Source organism: Athene cunicularia (genome assembly GCF_003259725.1).
Source record: "Athene cunicularia isolate RWA chromosome 2 unlocalized genomic scaffold, athCun1 chr2_part1, whole genome shotgun sequence".
In the NCBI taxonomy this organism is placed as follows: Eukaryota; Metazoa; Chordata; class Aves; order Strigiformes; family Strigidae; genus Athene; species Athene cunicularia.
Genome location: NW_020799095.1, coordinates 7537175 through 7549559, shown reverse-complemented (window position 1 = coordinate 7549559; position 12385 = coordinate 7537175). Strand labels below are relative to the sequence as shown.

Sequence of the window (12385 nt, the reverse complement as noted above, 5' to 3'; positions counted from 1 at the left end):
AGACAGGTGTTCTTAGGATGTCGTTGTGTTTCTCACTGCCCTACTCCATTTGGAAAATTAAGTGGTCGTGTTCAAATTAATTGGTGTTCTTTTTCTTCCCCAGTCAAGTCTGTCTTTTGCCCATGACCATAACAAGTGAGTCATTCCTCTCCCTTGTATCCATCCCTGAGCCTTTTGTTTTCTTTCCTCCCCCCCATCCCTGAGGGGGAAGGAGTGAGCCAGGCTGCTTTGTTGCCCTCTGGGCTTAAACCACCACATGCTAGAAGACTGACACCACCCTGAAGTTCATGATGTCATTTTTGTTGCACAAAATGCACACAATGAGAAAAACTCTTCCAGAACATGCGATTCTAACACTGTTTTTCTTAATTTTGCTAGAGTCAGCAACACGTTCACCATGAGCTATCATTCAGATCACCCACAACTAATCCCTGCTTATCAATTGCCATGATCTAACAGGAACCATCCAACTAGGACAGCTAACAATACTCAGGGGTTTGGCTGAAATTTCTTTCAATCTAGCGAGACTATCTGGAAGAAGTGTCCTTAATGCTAAGGGCAGCACACTGCTGCCATGAGCGCAGAATGAGCAGTTTCTGATCATCTTGGTACAGCTTTTACTGGGAATGAAATTATACTGAATATCTCTCTATAAAAAGGGACCTTACAATGCATTTGACTGACTCTGAGGCTCTTGCCTGACCCTATTTCTGAGTTCAAGAACAGGATAAGTATCTTTATATTGGTATCACTTTGTCTGCACAAGATAGTTGGTATCACAGCCCACTGCTCATAGCCTGCAGCTTTTCAGCAGTATCAAATGAGTGTATATGAGTGACTTCTGGCTCAGCTGAGGCACATCTGGCCACATCAACTTAACCACCTGCACTACTTCAGTCTTGTCTGTTTAAGACAAGTGAGCCAACACTGCCAAACAATTTGGAGACCCCTAAGCTGTGCAGATCCTTCACCAGTAGAGCTGCAGGGACAGCAACCACCTGAGGAAGTCACAGAAAAGCAGAAGAAAACATCTTTAGTTGGGACCACTTTCAAGACAATCAACACCTGTCACACTTAACATACCAACACATTTAAGAGCAATGTAACTTCTGTTTCTAGGTAAGGCATCCGATATCATTTAGGGAAGAGCCCTGTTTTGTCGGTCAACAATTTTACCTTTGCCATATCACATTCTTGTAACATCATATTCTTTGATTTATGTTTACTTTGTTCCATTATTGCCACAAAAATACCATTACATGTTTCAGTGCAAAATGAAAGTTATAGCTATGATGTTTTAACAGGCATGTCCTCTCAAACTCCTCATTTATAAGAGAGAAACAGTGAAAAGAAAAGCATGCATTTTTTTCCACACACCTCTAAGAAATTGCCCATTAAATAGTTGGCTGTTATCCATCCATACACCCCTTCCTCTGGCCCAGTTATGATTTGAGCACCCCTAAATTCAAAAGGTTGTGCTCTGAAGTAGCTTTGAATGCTTGCAAGGACTTCATTGGCTGCCGTTTCATTTTGCAACCTAAGCAATTCACAAAACATGAGACACTGAGCATCTGAAAAGGCAATTTTATCTTTATTGTTCACTGACTAGCAATTCAAGAAAACTCCTACAACCACCTAATAAAGAAACAGACATGATTTCCCTAAAGGGGAAGCTTATGACAGGGAACAGCAAGTATCCAGCATTGTTTCAGCGAGGAACTCCCCCACTATGTACAGACTTCGCTCTTTATCATACAAGTGCATGGGTGCTTTGCTTCTTACATATACTTTTCTTTTTAGTAAACTGAGCGCTTATATGACAGCTGATGGTTAAAAGTCCTGGAGCCTTTCTTCCCACTCTGTTTAGCCACAGAACAAATACAAAAAGCCGGTTTGTGCTAGGGCTAAAGCCACAGACAGACCCCAAAAGCCACATTACACCACACTCACACTCAGAAAACTCTGCAGTGTCTAGCTTTAATCTGCCTTTACTGCCCACGGATAAGCACAAACATTATCTGTTTACATAACACTGAATTTTAAGACAGATGTGGAAGAGAAAATTAAACTCTTGCTTTCTCTAGAATAAAGCAAGCATTCTTTTCAATACAGCATAATGGAGGATTTTTATACAGCCCTGCTTTCCCTATCAAAAAGGTTAATTAAATTCAATTGGCTGGGCTCCATTTCCTTTTGAGATGGCCAGTTTCCAATGGACAAAAATGCATCCAATACATTTTTCACATTCTGTTTTCAAAGACTGCTATGCTAGGACACATACAGAGGAATTAAAGTTTCTGCCATACCTCAGTAGTCTCATGCCAGCTGTAGCCCCCAGATAAACAGAAGTGTTTTTATGCAGATGAACTGGTATTCTCTCCTTGACTTTATTCAGACAGTCATCAAAGGGTTTGACAAGAGCTCCAGGGTTACTCTCATAGCTAGAGATACCAGGGCCTTAAAAGAGAACAAGTAGATTGATTTCATTCTGCTTTGCCAACTACAAATTAGCCCAATTAGCAAACAGGTGTTAAGAGAAAGAGATTTCCCCCTTCCCTCCTGCAATTGCAAACAAGGATAGGATGATCTACAAGTGCTTAAGAAATAAACAATGCAGGGACTGTTTCAGCTGTGTGAGACAGAAGATATTTGCAAACTGCTCACCTGTATTTCCTTGTGTGTACATACACAGCTATAGTACCATACCTAGAGTAAGATACACAGTATAACCACATAACAACACAAAGACAGCAATGCTATATTTATGAAGAAAATAGGTTTACTCATGGCAGATGCTGTAGAAAATAGCATTTCTAATGGATGTAAGATTTCTCCGATCTGCTAAAGTATAGAAAATCTCTTCTTCCACAACCTAAAACAAAGATTTCCCATCTGGTTTGCCACAACTGTTGTGGACACCATGGCACCTCTCCAGCTCTCTGCTCTCGAATGAAAATATAGAAGCTTCTGCAAGGAATTGCTGGTGAAATTTCAAGATGAATGCAAATGGCTCTTGAAGTCATAGAAGTCCAAGTCTAGGCTGGTGCACGAACTACTAAGTGTTTCACAGTTTTCCAAATTTCCAAAGCCTTAAAATAACAGGAATGAGAGTTACACCATGCTGCATAAGGCATAACTATTTGAACAATTAACATCAAAGTCTTTCCTCCCTTGTTCAACACTCCAAGGACCAGAAGGACTTCAACTTGGGTGTGAATAAAAAAACATTCCTTACTCAAATTCCCTAGCTGAGGAAGCCACACAGGGAGAAATCCAGGCATTCCCATGAAGCCATTGCCCCACAGAGAACAACTCTGCCAGAACTCCATCTAGTTCTCCTGTAACAGCCATCTCTCTCACAACTTGATCCCAAGCTAAGTAAAAGATGGCTCTTACAGAGTTAAAATGAGAAACCATTTATGTTCAGCCACATTGCATTGATAAAAACAGATGAAACAGACTCCACACTCCACCACTCCCTTTTCCACAGTATGAACTTAAACATAAACATTACCATGTCATCATTAGCTGTTCACAGCCCTGGTTTGGAATAAGACTTTCCAAAAGTCTTAAGTCCAGCACAGGCAGGCCTGAGACTGGAAGAAAACCTGTTACCAGATGAAACTGCAGCAACTGCTGTTTTACATCCTCAGCGACTGCTGTTGCCTCACACTCCCTTGGCAGCAACAACCTCCATCTCCTGGTGTTCAGAGAGGGCAGGTCACAAGGCAGTGACCATTTTCTTCTGGACAGCTGCCTGCTTTGAGGATGCTTAGAGCCTGAGCAGGACAGATTAACTGCACTATATAGAAAGGGGTTTGTGTGTGTAGGCAGCAGCCCCACATGAGGCAGAGGTACCTAATAAAGGCAGAAATAAAATTATAAAACCACCGCGGAAGTTACAGAGTAGTTGATCGTTTGACTTTTAAGTTCAGTAGGTATGTGAAAGTCTGCCTCTCAGTATGGCCAGATCCATCCCCCAGTTTAAGTGCTCAAGGCTGCCCCCCACAGCTTGGTTGGGGACCTCTCCCATGAGCCCAGTCTCCTCTAGTGCAGTCACCCAAGACTGGAGCAGGGAAGCCTGGTGATTTTGTAGACTGGAGGATGAGTACTTTGGTTGAACATGGTTAAGGGCTCTCTGGACCCGAACAGTTCACAGCAATTTGGACTCCTCTGGTTTGCAATTTTTTATATTCCTTGGATGTAAACCAAAATCTAAACCAATTAAAACAAATTCACAAAGTACTCCTCTGTCATTTTTCAAGAAGAATAACGCAGTTTCTCTGTGCATTTTTGATACACCAGGATTCCTAAAGGCAACATTACTAATGAGCCAGCAGTGTACCCCCCACCTCAGCAGGCTGGCTGCCATTCCTGCAGTCTATAAAGACACACCATCAGGCACATGACAGCGCATTACTTCTGTGCACGTTACAGCTGCTTTCCTTTCCTTGTTCTAAAATTGCTAAGAATGTCCACATGTATATTTAACACTGAAGATAGAAACGTTGATGATCTTAAGAAACCATTGCCTTCTACTCATTTCCTAGCTACTCATACTAGTTATGGCTACATCTCCAAGGCAGTATTGCTGAAGGCAGTATCTTAGAGGATATTCTAAAGCTTATTTAACTCAGAGTAGCAGAATTTACACAGCTTGGCTTCCTGCAGAACCCCTTATGGACTAGCTAGTTTAATAATGTGAATTTCTCTCCCCTGCCTGGCCACCTGTCTTCATAGAATGTGTGGAACTTGGGTATCTTTGAAAGCTTAGTCTAATGTCATTGAAGTTAACTAAGAGATTCAAAAGCTGTTATGAAGGAATTCACAACAAGCTATTAAAACATATACTTAACCATACAGGAGTATGAGCAAAAGTCAGTCTGTACAACTACAAGTCTTCCTGAGCCAAAGGCCAGACCTGCGTATCTGGTACAACTATGACATCCTGTCAGAAACAGTTCTACAATTTAGCTGTTTTATTGATAATTTTATTAGACACTTCCTAGTTCTGTGGTATGGAGAAGCTCCTCCTGTTCACCCTCTGCATGCCTTTCATAACTTCCTCTAGGTTGCCTCTAATTCCAGATGAACTGCACAAGCCTTGTTTCTCTAGGAATCCTGACTCAAACAGCAGAAATTTTTCTAAACATCACTAAGACTTCTGGAAAATAAAACCTAATTTGTCAAACTCCTATAGCATAGCTGACACTCATTTTTTACCTCCATCAAAATTAATGGCTAATATCTAACAAGGTCTAGATCCCCATTCCTCTCAATGACTTTTTATTCTGATCTATTTTAAAATATATTTTATACTTTCCTTTTAAAAGAATTTATCTCAGGGCCCAAGGCCTAAACATTTACAGTGCCTGATTCTCTGTATAGCGAATTCTGTCTGCACCAATCATGCACTGCAGTGGAGTAAAGTTTAGTTACAATTTCCTCTCTCCATTGCAGATTAGAGCACTCTGTCTATCAGTAGGAGAAGGACTGATACTGACACATACAGACACCATCTTAACAGTTCTCACTCCCCAGCACTTAAAAGGGAACGCAGCAGGAAAAAAAAAAAAAAAGAAAAAAAAAAAAGTATAAGCTTTCAGATATCCTCTTCTTGGAGGCTTGAAAGAAATAAGGAATTTCCATTTGAGCTTACCTTTCACGTTGCACTTGAAGGTTTGGCTTACCACTCCCGTGTCATTTTCTTTTTCTGCTGGCCATTCATAGACATAGACTGTAGTCCGAGAGGATCCAGCATCAAGGACTATTCCATACTGGGGAGAAAAAATTAAATCACTAGATCAAGAAACAAAAAGTGACAGCTTAAAGGCCCATACACAGCTGTACTTCTTTGCACCATCAACACTTTAGAAAATGTATGCACAGTATATTTACAAGAGAGATTAATTCTAGTGTTAGGCGCTTAGGCATGAATCCAACAGCCAAGCACAGAATTAATCTGGCTGCAAAACAAAGAACATACTAAATATCTTCAATAATTATGTCAGTGGGGATGGAGAATGCTCATCTCTTCAGCATCAGGTTCAAAATCCACACTGACACATAGATAACACTGTGTTAGGACCTGATTTTGCAGCGAGTTCATTTCCCATTATCCCAGCTATACTCCCTGGACACTGAAGGGTTTGATACCTAAGCACAGGCTTTAGATTCAAGGATGCACAAGGGATCCATAAAGCTACGAGCAAAGAGGTAAAGTACATAATAGTCCACATTCAGAATGATGTAACAAGTCTGGTTCTTTTCTAATTGCCCATAAACCTCTCCCTTTGAGTGGTTTAGGCAGTCCACTTGAGAGCCTGCCACTGAAAACAGGCTGCGCCAGCGTGTGAGACAGCAAAGAGGGAATCAGTATTACCCCATGTTTGTTTATTAAACAAATGAGGAATATTTAAGTGACTTGCCCCAGGTCAACTGGATTCTCTGTGTGATTAAAGCCCAGGTTTCTCCATCCTGTTCCACTGCTCACCAGACCAGTCTTTCCCCCTTTTCCATCTTTTATGGCAGCAGAAAACTGTAGCAACTGGGAAGGCAAACTGCACGAAGGGAAGAAAACTGCGATTTTGCTTATCCTCTTTATGATCCATGAAAGTACATTTAGCTGCCCCCTGACCTTCCAAAGTCATCTAATTGGCAAGAATCACATAGTGTAGGGTTCATTTCTCTGTCAACTTTTTTCTTTTAAAAAAGACAGATGCCCAGGAGCCTGACAATACTGAAAAATAAGAGCCTCCATCTGGCTGCAAAGCAGTAAGAGCCCCTGCAGCAGGCCAATAAATTTCATCCCAGTGCCTCCCTAGGGAGCCTCAAGTCTGACTGAGAAAGATCACTGCTTCAGGTGGCAAACCATTCAGATTCCACACCTCATTAGTTCCCAGATTCTGCAGTAATCCTACAAACTCCCAGCCCCCAAAGAACTACCAGCAATACCAGTCTAGTCTGCTTCCTAAAGGACTGTTAGATAATGAAAATTTCATTTATACTTATCCAGACGATACTTACCCTGATCAACTGTGAAAGGCTCCACAGATGCTATCAAACCACTATGCCATCAGGCTCCCTTCAAGTAACTACTTTGGCAGAGATACTTTGAGTGTATTTCCCCTCTTTGAAAGAGAGATGAGGACTCTGGAGACACATAGTATGGTAATGGTCAATCTGCTCAAGGGCTATTAGTTAAATCTAGTCTCCGTCAGCTCAGAGTGCCAACCATAAGCTACTTTTAAGTGCCAAACTTAACTACTTTTAGAGCTAACTATCATGCCTAGGTAGAGCTAGAAGGTAATGGGAGTATTTTTACCTCAGCTAACTGTGGGGCTTTTTGACCTCCTTCCACCCTCCCCTGCATTTCCCAGCCTCCTTCCTGAAAGTAACAGATTTCAGGCCCAAAGGGTAGTGGTACACTTATCTGAACCGATGTGCAACTCACAGTTTCATTTTCTCCCTCCTCCTATTTTCCTGTACAGCCTCTTGTTTTCTTTAAAAGAGATGCTCAATTTTGAAAAGGACTCTTGGGCCCATTTCAGGGTGACTCTTGAAGCTCCTCAGAACTGGTGTGAGTTCACTCTGTGTGAACTGGCCCATGCAGCCTCCTGAAGTGATGATCAGTGAGAGGTGTGCCAGATGTTAGGACTAAGGTTAATCTTTAATTAAAAAAACAGAAATGACAGAGGATGCAGCATTTTAAGAGGGTGAGAGAATTCTACACGCCTTGTCTCAGCCTGCTGCCTAAGACAAACTGGTTGAATTAAAATTCTTCGGTGACATTACATTTCTATCCAGGTAGCAAGTCAGATCATCTTTGGCTGCCCTTTAAGGACAAGCAATGCCTTCCTGCTTTGAGATGCACTGTGTGGGACTGAGAGCACAGGGAAACCCTTATCTGGGCTAGCAGCTATTAAAGAACAGACCAACTTTTTCTCCCTCCCTTCCCCTCTACTTCAACTTTCCCACTGAGGATTTCTGTCATCTCTACTCAAACACCAGTGGAGAGAGACAAAGGCCTGGTGATTCCCTAATACCCAACAACTGCATCATCTAGTCAAGGGACTAGATTAGTCAGGACAAGACAGGGAAACAACATTAACCCAAAAAAGCTTCAGAGTTCTGGTTTCTGTAATTCTCTCCCTGAAGAATCTCCACACGTACTCCAGCAGCACAAGGCAAAGCCTGAATTCCAGAGTATTTCTGCCTGTCTTTTTGGTTTGCTCTGCCCTCATCATGAGCTACTTTGCTTCTGTTAATATCCATCAAGTCCCAACATGTGGTAAATCATAATGTGCACACTTAACAGCCCAAATTCTTTTGATACACAGTTTGCAAAGATTTTGGCATAAACTTCCTAACTGTGCTTGGGGGCAGTATTTAAACTCTGTGTATTTCTGACTTCAAAATGATTATAAAGTTACTTCCAATCTCTGGCAAAAATAAAAAAAAAGCAGTGGCATATCCTCCTCATTTGGCCTCTCAGTCTTGGATAAGATATTGTGTGATAGGCATCACAGACAGGGAATCAAGGAATGCCTTTCCTGCTTTGTCACTGACTCTGATCATGACCAATTCTCTTTTTCTCTCAGTTTCAGTTTTCCCATGATGAAGATGTGATTAAACATCAATTTATGGCTGTAAGCTCATTTGAATCACACCATAATTAGTTTTGGAAGAAACACGATTAAACATCAGTTCAAAAAACTGTTTTCTTTTCTTAGGCATTCTAAGACTTACCTTAAGCCCTGGGGAGAGGATCTGTTGCTGATTTATCTGAATCACTGCAATAGCAATGACAAGAACTATGCTTAGAAGAAGGAACGCTTGGGCAACAACACCTGGGGTTCTGGTGAGCATCCTGAAACAACAAAAAGGGATACACTTAAGGAATGTGACAGGATTCAGGGATTCCGTCTTAAGGCTGGAAGCCCTGAATATCCGTTGAGACTCCTCATGAAATCTCATTTTGTCAGCTAGATTATGCTACGTGAAAATTCCGTGTTCTCCTCAAGAACTGCCTGATGTTTTGCTACCACTAACTTTTTATTGTCTAGAAGGGGTGTGTCAATATTGTCATGTTAATGATGCCAGATTTCACCCTCAGGTGCCAGTCTGCTCATTTCCCACAGTGCCTACATGTAGATGCATGCTCACCATCTCCCAGTGCCTCAGAAAATCAGAGCGATGGGCAGGCTGGGGCTAGTGCACACTCAGGATCCCATGGACACCTACAACATAGACACAACCACAGCCGTGTAGACACAATGCTGGCAGCTGCTGAGTACAGCTGGATGTTTCTGCCAGGGAGAGAAGGTCGGTGTCTATAATAGGTACAGGCTGCATCAGCAGGAAACAAAAAGGGTTTTTTGAACACTGAAGTGGGCATCTTTCTTCTAACTGCTGATGTGTTCATGAAGTATGTTTGTGTGCACGTGTGCGTGCATATTAATGTGAAGGCTGTTATTATCACTCTGCACTACACATAAAATACTGTTTAATTCACAGATCTTGCAATGAAAAGTCACTAAATTAAGTAAATCTAACATGTAGTTATGTTAGACAAACCCAAAGATGACACGAAACATGCATGCTGATGATAAGGCTCTTTATATGTTCATTTCCTCTAAGAAATGTTTTCTAGAATTCAGATGTGGTTTACGTTTCTTGTAATTTCTGTTCATCCTTTATTTTTGCATGTCCCTGTCCGACAGCTCTTCACTCCAACAGGCCTTTCGGTACTTCCAAGTACTGACAATCCCCATATCAAAAATTCTTATGCTCTACAGGGTTTGAGGAGGAAAGAGGTGGCTGATGAGAGATGGCAAGCTTAGAACTGTCAGAAGAACACAAAATGACGAACTTTCCTGCCTTTCTCATTTGCAGAAACCAGTTATTTTGCTACAGAAATAAGAAGCTAGCCTGGTGTGAACTATCCTGACTCCCATCTCCCACACTGATGGTGGAGTATACCGGTGGCTGTTCAGGGCTGCCCTGCCATTTCAGCAATGGCCAGTGCCAGTCTGTGCTGAGGACAGGAGCTAAAAGGTGGTCTATAGTCCACAGCCACAGCACGCTGGGTCAGCACCGTTAGACCTGCAACACATGGTCTCCTTAGCTCCATCCAGAGCCAAAGGCCTGAGGGAAAAGGCAGAACAAATGCTTCTTCACACAGTTTCCATATTCTAAACCCCATGGGTTCTTCAGCCTGTGCACCCATGGTCCAACATCTATGTTCATATTCAAAAGAGAAGCAAGTTAGTAGTTTTGTTCTGGGACTAGCTTCACTCTGAGCTTTGCCTAGTGCTGCTGCTTTCCTTCTTTGTCTTCTGATTTCTGTTGTGAAATCTAGCTCAGATTGGCTTTTGGAAACTCTTTATTTCAGCCTGACACATCTCACTTCCAGAACGTCATTTTTTATACTCCTTAACCCCCTTTTCTAAATCCATATGGGCTACCTGTTTACCACCAATCTACTCTTCCAATACTTTCCTTTCTTGGCTTGGTAATAGCTTTATTATCTTAATGATCAGCCAGTTTTAAGCGAAAATTACCAGCCACACTGATGATTTACTTACCGTTGTCCACTGCTTTACTATAAAAGGCATTTAAACATCATGTACACTATGTATAAACAACAGAATAAAATCTTATTTTTACTATTAGAAAATAAGTTAGCACCTAAGATGAATTCTCACTGTAACCTGTGGATGATGTCTGGGCATACTAATTAGAAGCAGTTATACAGATCAATTCATTTTTTAAAAAAGACAGAAGATTTTAACTATACATTTATGAATAACCATCTGGATAAAATACTTGTCTTTAGGGGGAGGAAAGAAAATCTTTATCTTTCAACTGTACACAGTGCTATCTGTAGCTGTAAAGTGACTGAAAGAAAACTATCTGTTTGTGACTTAATATATACTAGTCACTCCTGGATCAGAGTGCTGATGCTCAACACTAGGAAAAAATAAGATTACCAAAGAAAAAAACACTCAGGGCAAATGACTTTTTGAAAAACTAAAGTGTTACTAAAGAGCAAAGCAATAGCCACTATTATACTATTAACACTTAAGAACACCCATGACAACTGCTGAAATATTTTCTGCTGAGTCTGTTTCTAAAATAGAAATTGAAATCTTGGTTTGTTGAATTTCTCATGTGCTTCCCTAGTACTGGGATTTGTCTTTATCAGAGATTATTTCTCTTTTCAAAAATCTTTTTTGACAGGAAGCATACTGAGTAAGAGAGATCTCTTAATACATTCCTCATACAATCTTGTCCCATCGGCAATCAGGCCAATTTCATCAAAGAATCTGTAAATCCTGATTTAAGCAACAGCCTCTGTGTCAGAAGGACACTTTACACTCCATGCCCACTTGAATTTGTCACACAGTTGACATCTTCACTATCGGAATTGTGCAAGACGCTGCAAGATTTCACATAACTGGATCAGAAGCACAGGGCTGTATTTACTGTTAGCTACACTCATCGAAGTCTCACACACATACCAGGCAATACAGTCATACTTGCCCATTCACTGAAATCTGTAGAGATAGATACCAGAGTGAATGAGTTCATTCACTCCACAGTTTAAACAGAGTTGCAACAGAAGTAACTCTTGCTAACAGTATCAGCAAAAAGCCCAATAAAAGATTTTAACGAAATATCAAAAAGCAGTTGCATTATTAAAACAACATCATCCTGAAGCAAGAAACAGCACAAATATGTATTTTCCACATCCAATTAGGTCCACTGGGCCACACAGGAGCATACTGGAAGGATCACTTTCTACACCTTATTTCAAAAGGAATTCCTGTCTGCAAAGTAAAATGGTCTAGACTTCTTCGTGCCACCAACATGTTGAGATTAACTAGGTAAATACACATCTGTATGAATGACTGCGTATTATACGTTGAAATTCCTTTTCCCGAGTTACCTGAAATACCAAACCCTCTTTATTTTAGGTACTGACCTGTTTGTTCATAGGGTGGGTAGGCAAGCACCGTAAATATCTTTCTTCACGCTGCAACTGGGAGAGATGCAAAGACGTTAGCGTTTATTTAGAAGTGCTCTGTAAGTGACTGTTTTTCAAACGCTGAAAAAAAAGCCCCAAAACACCAAAACCCCAGCACCTGCAGCATTTCAAAACCCACAATGAAAACCTGAGAGGAGGTTTCACAGGCCTTCCTTGGAGGACAAATTAAGTAAAAACAAGCACATGGAGCCCAAATCAGCGGCTGAACCTCAGAGCTTTCCTTCAGCTCACCGTCGTCCCGGGTGAGGAATCTTCACGCAACGACTGTGATTTTGCGAGAACGCACAAAGTTTTCCCCCAAAAAACCCGCGGAGAGACGGAGGGACAGCCCAACCC

General features: G+C 41.3%; 1 protein-coding gene and 1 long non-coding RNA gene across 2 annotated transcripts in view; both read right to left on the bottom strand.

Moving 5' to 3' along the window:
• The window catches only part of LOC113477294, a 21544-nt gene extending 10044 nt beyond the window's left edge, over positions 1 to 11500 (bottom strand). The window contains exons 1-2 of the long non-coding RNA XR_003397876.1: positions 11488 to 11500; positions 9139 to 9143 (exon numbers count right to left, since the gene is read on the bottom strand). This is a non-coding gene — a long non-coding RNA (uncharacterized LOC113477294). The remainder of the gene's footprint in view (positions 1 to 9138; positions 9144 to 11487) is intronic.
• The window catches only part of ENTPD3 (ectonucleoside triphosphate diphosphohydrolase 3), a 22194-nt gene extending 10027 nt beyond the window's left edge, over positions 1 to 12167 (bottom strand). Inside the window, exons 1-5 of the mRNA XM_026843532.1 lie at positions 11987 to 12167; positions 8749 to 8869; positions 5660 to 5777; positions 2307 to 2457; positions 1378 to 1537 (exon numbers count right to left, since the gene is read on the bottom strand). Coding sequence (XP_026699333.1) covers positions 1378 to 1537; positions 2307 to 2457; positions 5660 to 5777; positions 8749 to 8868 — 549 coding nt within the window. The 5' untranslated portion in view covers position 8869; positions 11987 to 12167. The remainder of the gene's footprint in view (positions 1 to 1377; positions 1538 to 2306; positions 2458 to 5659; positions 5778 to 8748; positions 8870 to 11986) is intronic.
• Between the last annotated feature and the right edge of the window lie 218 nt (positions 12168 to 12385).